At 40.3% G+C, this 18,008-nt stretch overlaps 1 protein-coding gene across 1 annotated transcript; it reads right to left on the reverse strand.

Moving 5' to 3' along the window:
- Positions 1 to 1,578: 1,578 nt before the first annotated feature.
- LOC139696628 (ataxin-1-like) lies at positions 1,579 to 17,747 on the reverse strand. Its single transcript, XM_071595437.1, has 3 exons — positions 15,921 to 17,747; positions 4,647 to 4,875; positions 1,579 to 2,753 (listed from the first exon to the last, which is right to left on the reverse strand). The coding sequence occupies exons 1-3, from the start codon at positions 17,745 to 17,747 to the stop codon at positions 2,410 to 2,412; spliced, it is 2,400 nt and encodes a 799-aa protein (XP_071451538.1). The 3' UTR covers positions 1,579 to 2,409.
- Positions 17,748 to 18,008: the final 261 nt, after the last annotated feature.

Consider the following 18,008-nt stretch of genomic DNA (forward strand, 5'->3'; position numbering starts at 1 on the left):
TCATACCATATCATTGAAATTCATTCGTTTAAATCATCATAAAAAAACTATGAATGGAATAGTTATTACTGGCATCCCTTGACTAGTGCATGATCAAGTGTCATATGATACAGACAACATTATGTGACGCATTTGGAAAAACTGAAAGAAACTGATACCACTCTATTAATTTACCCTTGGGTATGAGTTTGATTTCTTAAACTGAGAATGAAAATGAAAACTTATGGTCCCTCTTTCACAGTTATATTCCTAGCATGAAAAAACATTTGAATATTATTTTGGTCAGTTTAATTTTTATTAAACGAATGTTCTGCCAATGTGTCTAATTTCTCTGCAATTTTGACACATTGTTTCATTTTTCATTAAGTACAAAAAGAGAAAATTTTTCAAATCAAAATAATAAATTTCCTAGTCAGTTCGTCCGCACACAGATGCCCAAGCTTCCTGGAGCTACACATGGAAGCAAACCACACGTTATAAATTTCTAGGTAGCATTCAAAGCATTCTGTTTGCTCCAAAAATATCTGTCCAATGCAATTCATCCACTAGGTAGCCACTTAAATATTAGCTTAAGTGTTCTGGGCTTCTTTATGGATGTGTATTAAATGGCTCACATATGATTTCCACCAAAATCATTCAAATTATTTTCTATGCTTGGCAATTTCAAAGATTTGGTTCATGCTTTGTGATTAATTTCAACGGTGGATATGGGAATTTCAAATATGGTAATATCTCAACTTCTAGCTCTGTGATATAGACCAGTCACTAGGTCACATGGTTTATTCTCTGGGGCTATTGTTATGATATCATACTTCCCATTCCCACCATTTATTATTTCAAAGAACAAATGCTCCTGAAAATTTATCAAAACTGGTACACACTTGACACAATTGTATTTGACTGGACACATCTGTTTGCATCAGGACTGGTTAAGAACGACTCTTCAAAATTTACACATATTCATCATTATGAGTAAAATGAAATTTAGCACCACAGACACACACCTTCATCATGAGGCAGCTAAGCGTCTTAACAACCATAACACTCACTAATGAATTTTTTGTAATCATGGAAAAAATAGAAGAAATAATTAGACTCCGTAACATGATGAAGTGATACCAGCACACTCCAAATGCCTAATTGCACTTCACAAGCATAATCATTTTATGTAACACAGCTTCAAAGTAACACCTAAGAGAGTTGGACCAGCAGTTTTTAAATCCTCTGGCCATTGCATCAATGAGATCGAAAATCACTCTTTTTTGTATTTGTGAGCCTGAGATAATTTTTCTTGTACAGGAGGGAGAAGAGGGAAAACACTGGTGACAAAAATCATAACTATATAATCTCCTTATATGTATATATGTATGTATGTGTGTGTGTATGTATATGTGTGTCTGTGTATATGTATATATATATATATATATATATATATATATATATATATATATATATATATATATATATATATATCATAAACAGTATTTGTAGTTGATAAGCCCAATTTATTTTTTCAGAATGCTTATCTCTGACAGAAAAAATTAAATCATTCACATAGATTTCCATTGTAAACAAATATCACGTTAAAAGTTCTTCCACTTCAGGAAAGAAAACTCACAATAACTTTAATATATTTATATATATATATATATATATATATATATATGAATATCTATGTACACAACTATATTGCCTAGGTAAACTGTTCTTAGGACTCTTTCCAACTTTTGGTAGAGACGCTAAGAAACAATTCTTGGAAGGAAATTAAAAATCCCTGATTCTCACACTTTTTGAACAACAATCACCCATCAAAATATGTGTTGTTAATCAACTATGAAGTGGTCATCATATCATAACTCACCAAATTGTTGGTAGAGGCCAAGGAAAAAACACACAATAAATGGCTCTTAGAGGGAAGTTATAAATGCAAAAAACAAATTGACATATGTACACTCATCCTTCCAGGAAGATTTTAAAATCAAAGCATTAAAACTCTTGTCTTTATCATCCCATCTTTGCCGTCACTACCATGGAACACAATTTTTGAAATGAATCCATTATTTCATAGCAACTGGAAACACAAAAGCTAGGATTTTCCAAATACCTATGTGATTCAGATAAAACTATTGGGGCTGGGATGCGCCTATAGGTAAAATAAACTCAAAGACATTTTTGCCTTAGACATCATAGTAAAAAAATGCATGCAAGACACATGTACACCACCAATCACATTCATTCAACTTTTCTGCACTTTCTGACATATCTGCTCCCCACTCACATTGTCACTTTGAATGGAACTCAATTATCTGACAGCAACACTAAATATAATACATGCCTTTTTGCTTAAGCAGCACACCCTTTGTTGGTGGTGAGAAACAATCCTATGACATCACACCAACTTTTTCTCCTTCAGGAGTCCACTGAGGTGTTGACACTTGTCACTCCTAAACTGGTTCGGTTTTGTCGAGGTTGGATTGGATTGGGATTCTTGGATTTTTCCTCTTCATCGTTGGAGAGGGGACCTGGGGCAGACCAACGCCTCTTCCTGCTGGCGGGAGAGAGGGCTCTTTGCTGACTCTTATCACTTCCGTCTACATCGTGAAGAGGTTTTGACTCTGGTGAGTGCTGCACCTTGGAGTCACAGGAGGAGGAGTTCAGGTTCTCTAGGTTCATCTTCAGCCTGCTTGAATTGTTAGAGGCAGAAGAGGGAAATGAGGTTGGCTGGTGAGAAGTTTTGCTCTCACCATTCTTAGCTGTGGAAAAGAAAATATGGATGGAAGTTGTGAGAAATAAATGCTTATTTGGCAAAAGGAAATGTCATTACAGTAGCATTACAACAAGTTTTGCTAGTTTGATCACAAATGTAATAGGACTAGAAACATCTGAATGGTGAATGAGCAATGATGCATTCAAGCACCATACAAATTTTAAATGATTTATTAAATCACAAGTCATTCATACAATTTGTCTAATGTGCTAAAAATATATTGTGATTCATTGGAATAAAAATTCAGGATACTTTGGACCAAGAAAAGAGAACTTTGCTTGTTTTTTGAATTATTTTAGCAAATAGAGGGTGGTGTACCAGACATATTGATACAGAGTTTCAAGATATCCAAAAAGCAAGTTATGCATTTGACTACTGACCGTAGAGTTCTGGGTTCGATTCCTGGGCAAGTCTCTGGGCACCTGCAGCTTCACTCAAGCTATGTGATTTTTTGGGGACCAGATCTTCCTGGGAAACCATAACCGGCTCAGGGAAAGGAACTAGCTCCCCTACCCTGATGTGTGAATTTCACACCCCGTCGGGCTTAGTACTGTGTGAACTCTACCATCACCTACCAAACCGACCGATATATATATATATATATATATATATATATATATATATATATATATATATATATATATATATATATGTGTATATACAAATGTACATATACATACATACACATATACACATATATACATATATACATATATATATATATATATATATATATATATATATATATATATATATATATATATATATATATATATGTGTACACGCACGTGTGTATATACGAGATATCTATTCTTTTTTGGCCAATGCCATCTCGCTCCTTCATTTGAATTAGCTAATTATATTATGTATAAAAACACAGTAATCAACCTGAAGGTCGGTTTGGTAGGTGATGGTAGAGTTCACCCAGTACTAAGGCCGATGGCATGTAAAATTCACACATCAGGGTATGGGGCCAGTTCCTTTCCCTGTGCCAGTTATGGTTCCCTAAGAAGATCTGGTACCCGAAAAATCACACTGCTTAGGTGAAGCTAAGGGTGCCCAGAGAGGCTTGCCTCGACCCTCCAGTCAGTATTTCAACACTCTACCTCTGGACTACCGCCTCCCACATGTATGATATATATATATATATATATATATATATATATATATATATATATATATATATATATATATATATACATATACACACACACACACGTATAATTAATTTAGAAAACTTAATAGAATGTAAGCTTGCTGAAGACAAGCTTTATCTTTACAAGGCCCTAAGGTCACTCGAAATACTTCATTAAACTTGCAAATCTTTTGAAGAGAAAAAATGGGAAATTGTGCTTTCATATGTGATACAACTTATGAATCTTCACTTGTCAGGTGAGCTGAAGACCCCATGTATTCATTTAAGAATAGCAATCTTCTTTCTTATCGTAGTACTGTGTGTGTATGTGTATACTATATACAACCCTGTCTGATGAGTGAATATATGCCATGCAATAAGATATTTTCCCCCTCTTTCATTTAAAAAGAATTGCATTTTTAATTAAATAGTTTTACGATTTGTGGGTCACATTATACTGATTTGCCCTGCAACCTATTACCCTGGATACATAATCGAATTGTAATTATTTAAATAATTTCATAAAATTGTCTCCACAGCCAGTTGAATAAATAAAACATTAATCTATTTCTACATACTATTGACACTTGAACCTTTGCTGAAGAAATGATGAACTACAATGCAAGTGCTGAAAACAGTTATTTCTTCTTCACTTTCTGGCATTCTAAAAACTCTCAAAGCTATATAAATGTCTTTAAGTGAGGCAAATTCAGGTTGAAAGGCCGAATGTGATCCTTTGCTCACCTTCAGAAGCTTTGATCTCAAATGGACCAGGCTTGGGAAGCTCCTCTTTCACCGCCGTCGAGTTGGCTGCTTTGGCATTGGGTCTCTCTGTCAGGGAAATGCACACGTGGCCTATCTTCAGTGGCAGGCATGAGAGACCGAAGCGGCGCAAGGAGCGCTCTGGGCAGACCGAGGCCCACCCTCGCCCCACCACGAAGAACGGCTGCTCCAGCGTGGACTCCAGTTCCACCTACCAAGGGAAAGAGTTTCCTTTCAGTACTTGTCATATTGATACATTTTCCATTATTAAAACGAATTAGTAATCCGGCCTCGACCTTAAAATGTTTTTATTGAATAATTATAGTCAGCTCTATACCCCCTACTAGATATGATGCCTAATTGACAACAGCAGGGGACATTTTTGACTCTTGGGTTCTCAAACATTTTTGACTTGCTTGCAAATAAAATAATTCTGGTGGATAGGTTTATCAGCACGATTGACTGAACAAGAATATACGAGTTTATTAAGCGTCAACACTTCGAAAAATCCTACTTAACGATCCCAATTAAGGAAAAGTGCAGTAATTATAAAATTAATGAGCTTAGAAATTCATTTTTATAAGTAGCCCACGGAATTTCCCTTGAATAAAGTCTCAAGCCTCAGGTAAAATTCCTTATTCGATTTGTATTCGTAATTTATTTATTTAGCCTTTTTTTGACTGCATTGAACAGCTTAAAATAATTTTGCTTAATCCATATCGTGTAGACGATTAAAAAAAAGATGAATGTTTCCCTTGAGTCAAGTAGGTCTCGGTCTCGGCTAGCGTCGGCTGTACTCCAGCGAGTGTAATCTATTCCTCTTAAAAGGACATCAAGTGGAATACATTCTCATCATGAATCCCTCACAGCAACGATATTTCAGTCATCATTCATTCTGCTTGCATTTAATGGCTGTGGGAGAATGCATAGTAAAATAAGGTTGGAGTGGTATTGTTATACTTATTTTCCGCTTTGGCGAGGCTCAACTGCTGCAATTTCAATGGGTCTGTGAGCTTTGGGATCCAGCAAAAAATGTGAATTAAAAAAGAAACTCTATATTATCAAGATTTTCTTCTCGAACTGTTTCTGTTTGTTTTTCACAACATCGATTCATTCAATTAACATTTCAAAAATTAAAAAAAATAAAATAAAATAAATCAGTGAAGTAATTTAGGATTTTTTTATATGACCCTTTCAAAATCACCTCGGATTTGACCTTTATAGAGAGAATGGAAAATGAAAAGTGTAGATATATAACTCTTGAATAATATTCCAACCTAAAAATCTTTGATTCGTCCATGATAAACTATTGCCACATGAATATTAGATTTTTTAGGGTCTATTGTTCACAGGGACGGCATACTATATTTCCGAAATCACTTTTGGTATATACGTTCGCATTTCCTTTATGAGATTATAGTAATTATTATTTCATTGCAATCAGCTTCACATCGAAGGAATCCGTGGTACGTTGAAGGGAAAATTAAAGCTTGACGTTTCTCGAAAGATACCGATCAACCAAGTATATGTTTAATTCGGTGTGACTGCGGGTTCCCCTTGGTGACCAAATTTTCGCATGATATCGGTGCTCTTCTCGGAACACTAAAGAGGATCATGATATTAGTCTCTTTACCTTACATATGTGTACACATATTTGACGTGAGCGCGGACCCGTAAAGAACCTCGAGAAACGACGAAGGAATCCATTAAAATTTCGGACGTGCGTGCACTCGACTGTGATAACGAAAACCGTGAGAAATGCGCTTTTATAACCACCGCCGTTTCTTTTTTTTCTCCCACCTCTCAACCTCCGGCGTCTTTTCGTGGAAAATAAAAATGAAAACAAAATCGCAACGTGGATAAGTCACGAAGGCCGCTCAGCAGATAGGTCCACGAGTTGTCTTTTTTCTCCCGCCCCCCCACCCAACCAACTCCCAACTTTTCACGCCAGGAAAAAGAACTTCAGTAAAACTATCCGGATATTAAATGTTTACATGCCTTAATATTTTCATGCGCTAAGTGCGTACCGTGCCTAACTCTCCTTGAAAACTTGGATTATGTCGCTTGTTTTGTGCAGCTGAGATGCATGGAAGGGAAAACTTTGAGACTTGGGAAAACGGGAGACGAGGAAATGTTTCAAGAGTCTTGAAAATTCTCATACTCGTTCACGAATGAAATTAGGGTTTATTCCGATTAACTCTAGCGTTTAATCCGTGATTAATATCTGCATTCCTTAACTGATGGGCCAAAATATTTCACGGACCCAACCGCGGAAAACCATTATCAAGCGGAAACTATTATTTCAATAAAACCTCGGTGACCACTGGAAATGTTTAGATGCTTGGACACTCAACTTCTCAAAAAGAATTTAAAAAAATTAATATTCTGTATTTACAATGCATGACTGAACCTATTAACCTCTAGATACGTAGTTAGTTATCATCAAGAGCCGCTTGAAGCAGCCGAAAACGGGTACGGAGACAAGTACTCAAGGAAAAACGATGATGGCGGTGATGACGACATAACTCGACGAACCGTTGTGTCATGCCAAAAATAAGTCTTAAGCAGGCCTAACTTATATAACTTTATTTATTTATGCAATTCGGTCAAGCAACCGAAATCATATGGGCTTAATGGAAAAGTATTCCAGAACCTTCCCGGAGGGATGTAATAGGAGTGGACATAAGGAAAACTGTAGATTACAGTAGGCATGAAATGTCGTTTAGTCCGATTCACTCCAAAACGCCATATTAAAATTTGAATTTAATTCGTAAGAGTAACCATATAGTTACTCGAATATACGTGGGGAATTTGAGAAATAAACATTCAATTTACATTTTACAACGAAAAAAAGAAATGCGACTCTAGCTCCGTGTTTAACAGTAATCCTTGCTCCTTTCATTATATTAAATCTGCGGCGATGGCGGATATCGTCAGGATTTCGACGATAATTGAAAAGCATCTACTGTTGCGGAGGAATGTGAAACATCATTTAATTAACAAATCCTCTAAATAAACAAAATAAATGATTACAGTATGACTTTTTTTGGGTAAGAGGTATAATAAAAATAATACGTAAACTAATACACGACAAGTTTTTGTGTTGAGGATCTTGGCGAAAATTATTTAATGCTTTGTATCCGAGAACAATATTCCTACTGGAACACGAAAAAAATTATTTCAACGGAAATTTGATCGAAAAATAGAAGCACGCATACGCAATTTCATCTGTCGAGATCTAAAGAAAAAATAAACAACCCAAATGAACAAACATTTCTGGCATTTCTCCTTGCTGTATATTTTTCATATAATTCAAATTTTCACCCTTTTACCAAGTTCATTTTAGGAGAATGAAAACGAATGACAAAAAACATCGTATACTCGCAGTATTGCAACTGCTTTGGAGACTTTATAAAAAGGAGTGGGAATGATTCCCTTTCACACATTCATTCGAAGGCGCGCCAAGATACAGGATTGAAGTAGTGAGGTTATTGAAAAATTAATAACATCATCGGAAAATATCGGGAACCACAAAGTGGAATGTTTCACGAGTCATCATGCAGCAAAATTTGTTGCCGCAGGGTGTGAAGGTCTCATATATCACATGGAGTAAAAAGCAATACGTACAAGATATAAAATAGGAATAAAATGGGAATTATAGCGGTTAATCACCAAATGTCTCGTAGAATTTAATTAATTGGAAAATCCATACATCTGCAGATGAGCATTAAGTTAATATCACGATAAATGACTCATTATACGCACGTAACTAAAGTAATTAATTATTTAAACTCAGCTTAAGTTTTTACCCTTTCATGTTTTACATACGATGATAAGTCTTGTATAGCAAAATTCATTGGGATGTATGGGTGGTAGTAAAACAATTTTTAACGATTGTAGTCTTTGAAGCTTCGCCATGATAAATTTGAGGAAAGACCACGAGAGTTTGGAAACCCCGGGATATGGAGAAATAAATGCACGTTATGACAAATCGATCTAAGAAACATATTCGTCCGAATAATTTTATAAAGCATAAAATATCTTTTTAGCAAATATTTTGAAATAATTTTCATCATAAAATCGAAGTTTCTTCAGAAAAAATCGATCCCTTGGAAATCATAGTTTTTTATTGTAAAATATTTCCATGTTTTAAATAATGAATTTGAATATCCAATGTCTTTTGTGTCCTTAGAGGTACCCAACCATGGGAAAATAAAGTTAAAATGTTATGTGTGAGCAGTTGTATTATCCTAGGTTAAATCTTACTAGGCTAAGCTCGTATCTCAATTGTAATTTAACTATGAACACACATGCCAGCCTCCAAATAGTGGACACTCGAGGGGGGAATACGGGAAATACCAGGGAGACTTATTCACCAGACTCAAAATTTACCTATTGGTGAAAATGTTAGAACTAATTTTTATTTGATGTTATCACTACTTTATGCAAACCGTTATATTCTAGAGATAATAGGTTTAAACGACAGGGAGCAGTGGTTCATGTTTGATCCACTTAACCAACTCCAGAGTAAGATTTTGAGACATTTTTCTGAAGGAATTTCACGCATAGTTATTTTGAAGAATCAACCAATTATTTAAGGGTTACCATTGGAAGGAGTATACTCCCATTGCAAAGAAAAGATGGGCCCGTGTTCGTAATTTAGTGTGCTCCTTATTTAGAGGTATTAGTCCCATTAATTTCCATATTAAGGTATCGTGCAAATGTAAATAGTCCTTTATCAGGAGATGTTTGCTGCGAGAGTAGAGGCTTCCCTGTATTGAATTCAAAAACTCACGAGGAAAATCTTTCCGATTAATGATTACGCGAATAATTGATAAACGAAAGGGGGAGATAGTCTTCATGCTAGCGTTAAATGAAACCTTCCTAATTTTTAAGCACACGTACACACTAACAGGTTTACAACATATTTACTGGCAAAATTTCAGTCGCCCTCCATGAGATTTTTCGAGAGAAATATGTCACCCGTCGCGCGGGGTGGCGCTAATGAAAGGCCAGTGGTTCTCCCCCTCTCTCCCCTAGTCAAAACAAAAACCTCCGTCCGTAGACCTCGAGTGATCGGAGGGGTGGAGAAGGCGGTCCCACGCGATTGCTCCCCCCTCCCAACCATTTGCCCTGAGGCGCAAAAAAAATACAATCAAGGGTTTTTTCTCCTATAAAAAGAAAACAATATGAAAGGAGCCGACTAGGAATTTTTTGGCACAAGCGGCGACACGCAAGAGGATGCTATCGGACGCCTTTACCTGTTCCTGGGCACTTATTATGTTTCCACTGGCGCGCCCTTTTAAGGTTCTCAAAGGGATTTCGGAGTTTCCAACTTATTGCTAAAAGAATCCTCACAGCTTTGGTCGAATTTTTCAGGAACCGCTTATGCGAACTGGGGTTCTTTTAGGGAACTTTTCCATCGACGGTTGTCGAGTGAAATGGCATGCACAGTTTCCGCATTTCTCCATTAACATCGATTTTCCTCATAAGCCCAAGTCCTCTAAACCTTCCCTCGCTCCTCTATATACTACCTTCATTAGACAAACAGTATTAATGGCTATGAGTGATTTCAGACTTCGTGACATCCTATTTCTAATATTAATATTATTATTATTATTATTGAAGTTTGTTATATATGGCAACGTCACGCAGAATAAGCGAGTTTTTTCGATGCCTGTTTAAAGCAGAAGTTGTTGCGAATGCAGTAGTCACTGCTATTATAATTTGAATATCTAAACGTGATGAATTTGTGGGAATGTTTTGATTATTTTACAGTTTAAGATACTAAAAATATTTATTTTTTAATTTAGTTAAACTCGAGAGCGTTTCCTTGGTGACTCATTGTCAGAAACCTGGGTGAATGCCAGAGAAATGTTATTTCAATTCTAATAAGCCGTAACTTCGGTGACGATACTGTATGAAATATATTGTGCCTTGACAATAAATACTATGGTTAAGATTAAGGAAGCTACTATGGCCAAATGCTACACATAAAATATGAGTGAGGAAGGTAATCACTATTTTATTACATTAATGCTATTAGAGTAGCATTTCCAGCATTGTCAGCTGAAATATTTTTATTGAATTTTCGGTGACTCAATCATCTTTATTCACTATTTATCAGGGAAAAATATGGCCAATAATACCCGTGAAATTCAGAAGAAGCAATCGGGTTGCCTTTCAATAGAAGTGTCCCCTTATCTCCTCGAGTGCCAACTAGTCGGAGCCACCCATCTTACTTCGCCAGCGGCTAAGGCGTTCATCGTCGAAACATTCATGTATTGAGACTGATGGCCACAACCGGGCAAAGTGAAAGCTTTCGCTGAGTCTCGAGAAACGGTCAGATCGGTCAGATAAAATAAATTCATAATACTCGCGACAGACTCCACCGGGCTACTTTCCGTGCAAAAATATTGCGACAGATTCGAGCCTGGAGCTTAATTCCCCAAAATAAAGGTCATGGTATTTCCGCGCAAGGGGAATGGATGGAAGATAATTTTCGCTGCGTTAAATGAATGAAAAATGGTAGTCTGAAAAATATCCCCAAGGCTCAATTTCGGAGTGAGAACGAAAAGTGACCACTTTTTTTTGCGAGGGCTGCGACTCCTTGGCGTCACTTTGTCACTTTTCAAGGTTCAACCGAAAGGAAATTTCAACAAGAGTTACTGTCTTACGCTTACGTGCACAAAATTTAAAATTTTCGACATCATTCGCCTCGGGAGATTAAATTAATTTGCGAGATGATATTTTTCACCGAAATTGGGGAGTTTGATTGCATTTTTGGATTGCCTAGAGTAGCTGTGCGCATGCATTTAGTAGAAGTATCAGAGGAATGGAATTTCAATTTCGAAGGATGACATTACATATATATATATCTGAGATATGTGAACAGTTGCGGCGGTGGTAACTATATGCTTAAGGTGAGGCCATATCCACCAGAATATTGCGCTCAAAATATTCAATGTAAAAAAAAACAAAATCAATGAACGAGGCAGCAACCACAAACTCCGGGAAAAATGCTGTATTCTTTGATAGTATTTTACATAATGCCCATTCGCACCCGTTTTCTCGATTCTGCAAGGAATATATCGATATACAATATTGGGCATTGCAGTATTGCGGATATTCTCCTGTTCGGTAATCAATAACCTCATCGTCTCGATATATTTAAATTATCGAGGTTCCTTATTTGTTTAAAATATTCAACATCCATCTTTGGAATAACGAATTAAGATCTAGCCATGGAAGGGGAAGAGGAAACGACATTCGCCGAAATTTGAACGAAAAATGAATGCGGGAGATATTCAGAGTCCGTTGGACGCTGAGAAGACAGTAACAGAAGGAATTCTGGGTTATCGAGGTTGATAGTGAGGTGCTTAATGGACTGGATTCCCACCCTAAGGGTCCGAGTTTGAATCCCTGAGGTGGCAAATTTTTTCAGTGGCATCTAGATCTTAGACTTGGGGTGTTGTGTGGAGAGAACCTCAAGTTGATTACGCCGCCCATCGGATAGGACGATACATAGTGACCCCTTGGCGCCTTTCGTTAAAAATACCGGTGCCAGATTTACTTCCACCCAACCCCAATTGCCGGAACATTCATCCTACCCCTACAGAATCACCCACCTATTCCCAAGGGCGCAAATGACTTTGGTGAAGCAAATAACTTGGCAAGTGATTTGAAAATGTTATAGTTTTATGCGCAAATAACAAAACATTGACGACTTGACACTACTGCAAGTATGCATGGAATCCTGGACTTCAGAGCGCGGTATTCCTACTCGCTTATTTCCTCCATGACCCCCACTTAATCTAAAATCTAACATTTCCTCGTCTTTTCGCATTTCCACGAGGCATTAAAAATATATTTCATGCGCAAATTTTTACTTTTACGCCGGCCCGGGCCTCACCGAAAAAAAATATCATAATAATGCGCGAGCATTCCATCGCGGACCTGAGATCTTTTTGAGGGAAGAGAAATTTAATAAAGAAAATAAAATAAATTTACGACCTCTCGGACACGCCGTGAGAATATTTGAAAATAAAAATGAAGCGTAGGAAAGAAAAAAAATACAAAAACTCTCCTCCTGCTCCGTGGGTATTAAAAACGACGAGACTGCAAGATCGTCACCCGGGATAAGTCTGGCTGAGGGAGGCAATGTTTTCCCGACGGGAAATTAAAAACAAAAATAAAACGAGGGGTAAATAATTCCGGTGAAACTTAAATAAATTTCAAAGCGAGACGACGGGAAGGTGCACGCGACACCGCGGAGTAAAAAAATCTCCCGGGAGATTGAGAAAAATCGTGGATTTATTGGCGTCGGAGAGTATTTATCGTGGATATTTTTTTAGGGGATCTGCACTACACTTTGCGGGAGATGAGAACTCCCTTACCCAAGCAACACGTGCTGTCGATTCATTCTTTCTCGCCTTTTTTTTAAAAGATTAGTTTGACCACAACGCCGAGAGAACTCGGAGGACTTCATAAATTATGATTGCGATGCTTCGAGTTTTTTTTTTCATTGACCGAAAATTCCGATCGGTTTTATCGGGAAAGTTTGTGATTAATCCTTAGAGCAACGCACCCAGTAGAACGCAAAAAAAATGGAATTTCTGGCCTTGCGTCATATTTCCGTGATACTTTTCGGTCGGATGACAAGTCAAAAAAAATTATCAAAAAAAGGTTCAAATTTTCTGCGAAATGTGCATCGGTCATATTTCCTAACTTATTTTCACCGGAAAAATTACGTCAACCTCAACTCAAGAATTCTAAAACGTCATTCGTTTAATAACATGGGGGATATAAATATAAATTATCAACAAATCATGTTAATTTCATTTACACATACATTATTCAATTAGGTGGGTCGCGGTAGTTCAGGGGTAGAGCGTTGGACTACTGACTGGAGGGCCCGGGTTCGATTGACGGGCGAGCCTCTATGGGCACCTGCAGCTCCACCCAAGCTATGTGATTTTTCAGAAACCACATCTTCCTGGGGAGCCATAACCGGCACAGGGAAAGGACCATCACCAAACCAAACCGACCTCCGGGTTGATTACTGTGTTTACGGTTGTTTTATTATTCAATTAGCACGACAGTAAGAGCGCAAATGAGAGAAGTTTAATGATTGAATTTGTACCTTTACATAAATATTCAGTGTATCAATAATTGAGTTTTTTATTTTTTAAATACTAAATTGGGTTCTGCAATTAAAAACAATAAGACTACAGATTTTATTATTAAACGCTTCTGAGTTTTAGAGATCTTTCGAATTGGAAAGGCATAATAATGCCCGGTTGAACGCCGACAGTAAATTAGAAAAAAATATATACTTAGTGCATTCACCTTACTTGTCTCCTTGGATGTTTCATTAATAAAATGGGGATCAACGTCCGAAGTTTAAGAATTTCCTTAGAGATAAAAAGAGAGTTCAGTAAAATCGCACTCGGACGTTACAAAGGTCAGCCTGAATATCACTCTTACTTCCCCCTCCACTGTACGGTGGGGTCCTACAGTTACACACTGACTCGCTTAAAAACAAAAGACTTCTCCAGTTAATAACGGAGTGGATACGAAATTACACAAATCCACTTCAAGTGTAAACTGAACTAATGTTGAGTCGGGAGTCGTTCGAATCATATAAAACAGTGTTAATGAGGTTTCGCGGATTTCGAATGTCGAGTGCTAAGGGAAACACTAATCTCCATATTAAGTAATCGTTGCACGGCAGCACACGATTTGAGCCCGTGAGACTTCGTGACAGTCTCTGAGTACGCTATCTGCGAGACGTAATATGCCACTTGTAAGTTTAGACACGAATAACCAAAATGGAAAGTCGATAGAAGCCAGAATGAAGATCGCAGGTGTAACAGGATTACCAGATAGGTAAGAATTGTAACCATAGGAAAGTGTAAAGAAATGTTAACGGAATAATTTTTTTGCACACAACCTATTAGTTTATCGACCCAACGAATGTTTTAAGATTGGTCACAGTTTTTTATATTAGCCGAATTAGCTGAAACCCCCTCAATAACTGTTTATTAGTCTTAAAAACAAAAGCCTGATTACTTCGAAATGCATTTTACTGTCATCAATTTACATAGGAACATTACATTAAAAAAACAGTTTCTATTTATATGAAGGCCCCAAAAGGAAATCTAAAGCCTCGGACTAATGCGAAATTCAGCAGAACAAAGTCGTTAAGTATTTCTTGGGATTTCGTTAGGTATTATCCGAACAATGTAATATTTTCATTACTACACTTAGAACAACAGTCGCCACATTAACGACATTTCACTATTTTTCATAATAATAATTAAATAGCGAAATAATTGAAATAAAATACAGGAAAGATAAAAGATGTTTGGATAAAATACTATTGAAATGTAAATTTTAATTTAATTGCCTTATGCTGACATCGCGTATGCTACGCTAATTTGTATTGCGAACAACCAATTCTACCCTTATCCTTGAGGAAATTTGGTATTTAATGGGAAATTTTCAGTTTAAAATATGGCCACATCCAATCCCCAGAAATTATCATAGTTTGTGAATCCGCATTGTCCCTCCAACGACTGTCATATTTACATTCTAAAAAAATGTGAAAACAAATATTTAAAATCGACTGTTAATACGCGTATTATTCATCGTTTCCGGTGTTTCAGTGGCATCTCTCCCAATATGAACGGCCATTTTTATCTTAAGTAAATAGTTTTCTTAAAAAATAAACATATTATATAAAATACAGTCGGTTTATTTAGTGAAGGATAACATGAGCGAGAAAAGTTTTGAAATCAGCAATTTTTAATCGTGGTGAACTAAATTATATAAATAGCTCAAAGTATTAAAAAAGCTGAATTGGACTATGTGTCAACAACTGGTGGTCATGTTGACTTAGCGTTGTAACCGAGTTTTTCAGTTGATAAATATTTTCATTACACAATGCTGACTTGAAGGGAGCGGCTGAACTCCAAGACATTTAGCATTTTCCGTGTGTGTGTGTACATATTATATATATATATATATATATATATATATATATATATATAAAATGCATGTATATTATATGTATTACATTTATACACACATATATACACCTATATGTGTGTGTGTGTGTGTATTTACAGATATATCCAATAGGTATCATGCAACATTTTTACTAGCCGGTTAGCCTCGTTGACGGGGTTTATAAGGAGGATACGGACTGCAGAATATCGTTCGCATACCGTCGATTTCAGTCGTTGAGACGCTTACCTGTGACCTCTGCTTGTCGCTGCCGTAGGCTAGGGTAAGCCTCGCGGTACCGTCCTCTGGCCTCTCCTCAAGGGCCACGACCGTCGAAGGGTCAAGCCGGATGGCCTCACTGCCCTCCGCGCTGCGGACAAAGTCCTCCGTCTTCAACTCTTCCACCCTAACCACGCGCCCGCTCCTCAATTGTATGAGCGAACCCTTGGAGAAGCACTCCTCCAAAGGATTACGGGTCCCGCTACCCGGAGTGGACGGAGTGGGCGGCGGGGGGGAGGGCAGAGCCGTCGGAGACTTTAACGCCCCACCGCCTCGGGAGCCGTGCACCTGCTGCTGGTTCGGTGGTTGCTGCCCCTTTGTCAACCCGGCGCCAGGGGGCGAGGGAGTCGACGAGGTCGAAGAGGACGAAGAAGAGGTAGATGGATTGAGGGCGGAGGGGGCTGGGACCTTTGACCCGGAGCTGCTACCCTTCCTCCGCTTGACCCCCGAGGACGGGGGCGAACCTTTGTGGGCCGGGCCCGAGGGGGACCGCGGGGGCTCCGCACCGTTCTGGGCTGCCTCCGACCGGGTGAGCAGGAGGCGGTGCTTGAGAGAGCCCTCCTTCCCGGAGGGTACCTTGAAGGCCGTCGCGGAGGAGGGGTGCTGCGGCTGGGGCTGAGGCGGGGACGAGGCCGGGGCCGGAGCTGGCGGTAGTGGCGGCGGGAAGTGCGCCGCGTTGGAGATCCTGGGGGCGGCGGAGAGGGAAGATGCAGCAGCTAGGACCGGGGGCGGCGGGGGCAGGGACGGCCTCCTTAGGACGGACTGGCCCGGTTTGACGGGGGAGGTGGGGAAGAAGGGGTCATACGGGGGGAAGGAGGAAGAGGCGGGAGTGGTGATGGGCCCCACTGTGAGGGCCGGCGAGGTGAATGTTGGGGCGATGGGGATAGAGGAGGGTGGTGGAGGGGGGAGCGGGTGTTCCGGGGAGGGCCTTGGTGGGGAGGCGTGGGATGAGGCATAAGGGTGCACGTGGTGCATATGGTGCTTGGGAGGGGAGGAGTGGAGGGAGTATGGGGAAGATACGGGGGGAGGGGCGGCGGACGTAGCCGTGGGGGAGTATGGCGCGGGGGTCAATAGGGAGGCCGCCGTGGACGTGGAGGAGGATTCGGACGAGTAATAGAGAGGCCCCGGGGGCTGGTAGATGGAGTGCGGGGCGTAGCCCCCGAGGGTGTTGGCCCTGTTCCCTAGGCCCCCGTTAATGGTCACCATCCGAGACCGCTTGGCTCCCAGAGGGTCGGGTTCCTGGTGGGCTGGGGTTACCCTCTTGTGGACAAGGTTCACCGCTACTCCCTCTCCGTCCTCCTCGGCGGAGGCCATATCGACGGCCTCCGCGCCCTCCTTGAGCCTCTCCTCCAGCCTCTCCCCTCCGCCCCCTGTCTCCAGGCCCTCTGGACTCCGTACGCCATTGTATGAGGGCGCTGCGGGGGCATGCGGGGGCACCAAATGGTGGTTGGGTACGGGCCGGGAAGGCGGATGGGGGCGCAGGAAGCGGGGCGGCGACGGGGACCTCCCCGTCGTAGTTCCCTGGGGCAGCGGCGGGGCCGAGGCGCCGGTGATGGGTGTCCCCAGGTGGTGCTGTGCGGCCGCCGCCGCCAGGTGGTGACCGGTGTGGCGGTGCTGCTCGAAGGCTATCATGGCCGCGGCTGCGGCGGCCGTGGCGTACTGGGAGTGGTGATGGTGATGGTGGTGGTGGTGCGGGTGCAGCGGGTGGTAGGGGTGCGGTGGCGGGGCAAGCTGGTGGTGGGGATAGAGGGGGTGGGGCAGGGGGAGGGGTAGGGGCAATGGGGGCAGTTGGGCCATGGTGGAGGGGGCGGTGGGGGGCGGGTGTAGGAGGGAGTGGTGGGGTGACAGGGCGTGATGGGGCGATGGGGGTGGAGGCTGCAGGGGGCGAGGCGGGGGCGGCTGCTGCGAAGAGGGAGGAGGCCTGTGGGGCACTGCGGGCCCCTCTTGACTCACTGTCGCTGAGATCATGGGAGTTGACCGCGGAGGAAAACGAGGGCCTGCGGAGAGATAGAAAGAGGAAAGATCATCAGAATGGAAAAAGAATGGGTTGAATAAGTT

The sequence above is a fragment of the Hetaerina americana genome, unplaced genomic scaffold, assembly GCF_022747635.1.
Source record: "Hetaerina americana unplaced genomic scaffold, ioHetAmer1.1.p SCAF_7, whole genome shotgun sequence".
NCBI lineage: Eukaryota > Metazoa > Arthropoda > Insecta > Odonata > Calopterygidae > Hetaerina > Hetaerina americana.

What these genes read in the sequence shown, in the direction of transcription:
- LOC139696628 (XM_071595437.1), bottom strand. Translation starts at nt 17,747, where the DNA reads ATGGCCCAACTGCCCCCATTGCCCCTACCCCTCCCCCTGCCCCACCCC. An exon ending in GCGACAAGCAGAGGTCACAG is followed by an intron (nt 4,876 to 15,920) that starts GTAAGCGTCTCA and finishes TTCCCTTGGTAG; the next exon opens with GTGGAACTGGAGTCCACGCT. An exon ending in TGAGATCAAAGCTTCTGAAG is followed by an intron (nt 2,754 to 4,646) that starts GTGAGCAAAGGA and finishes TCTTTTCCACAG; the next exon opens with CTAAGAATGGTGAGAGCAAA.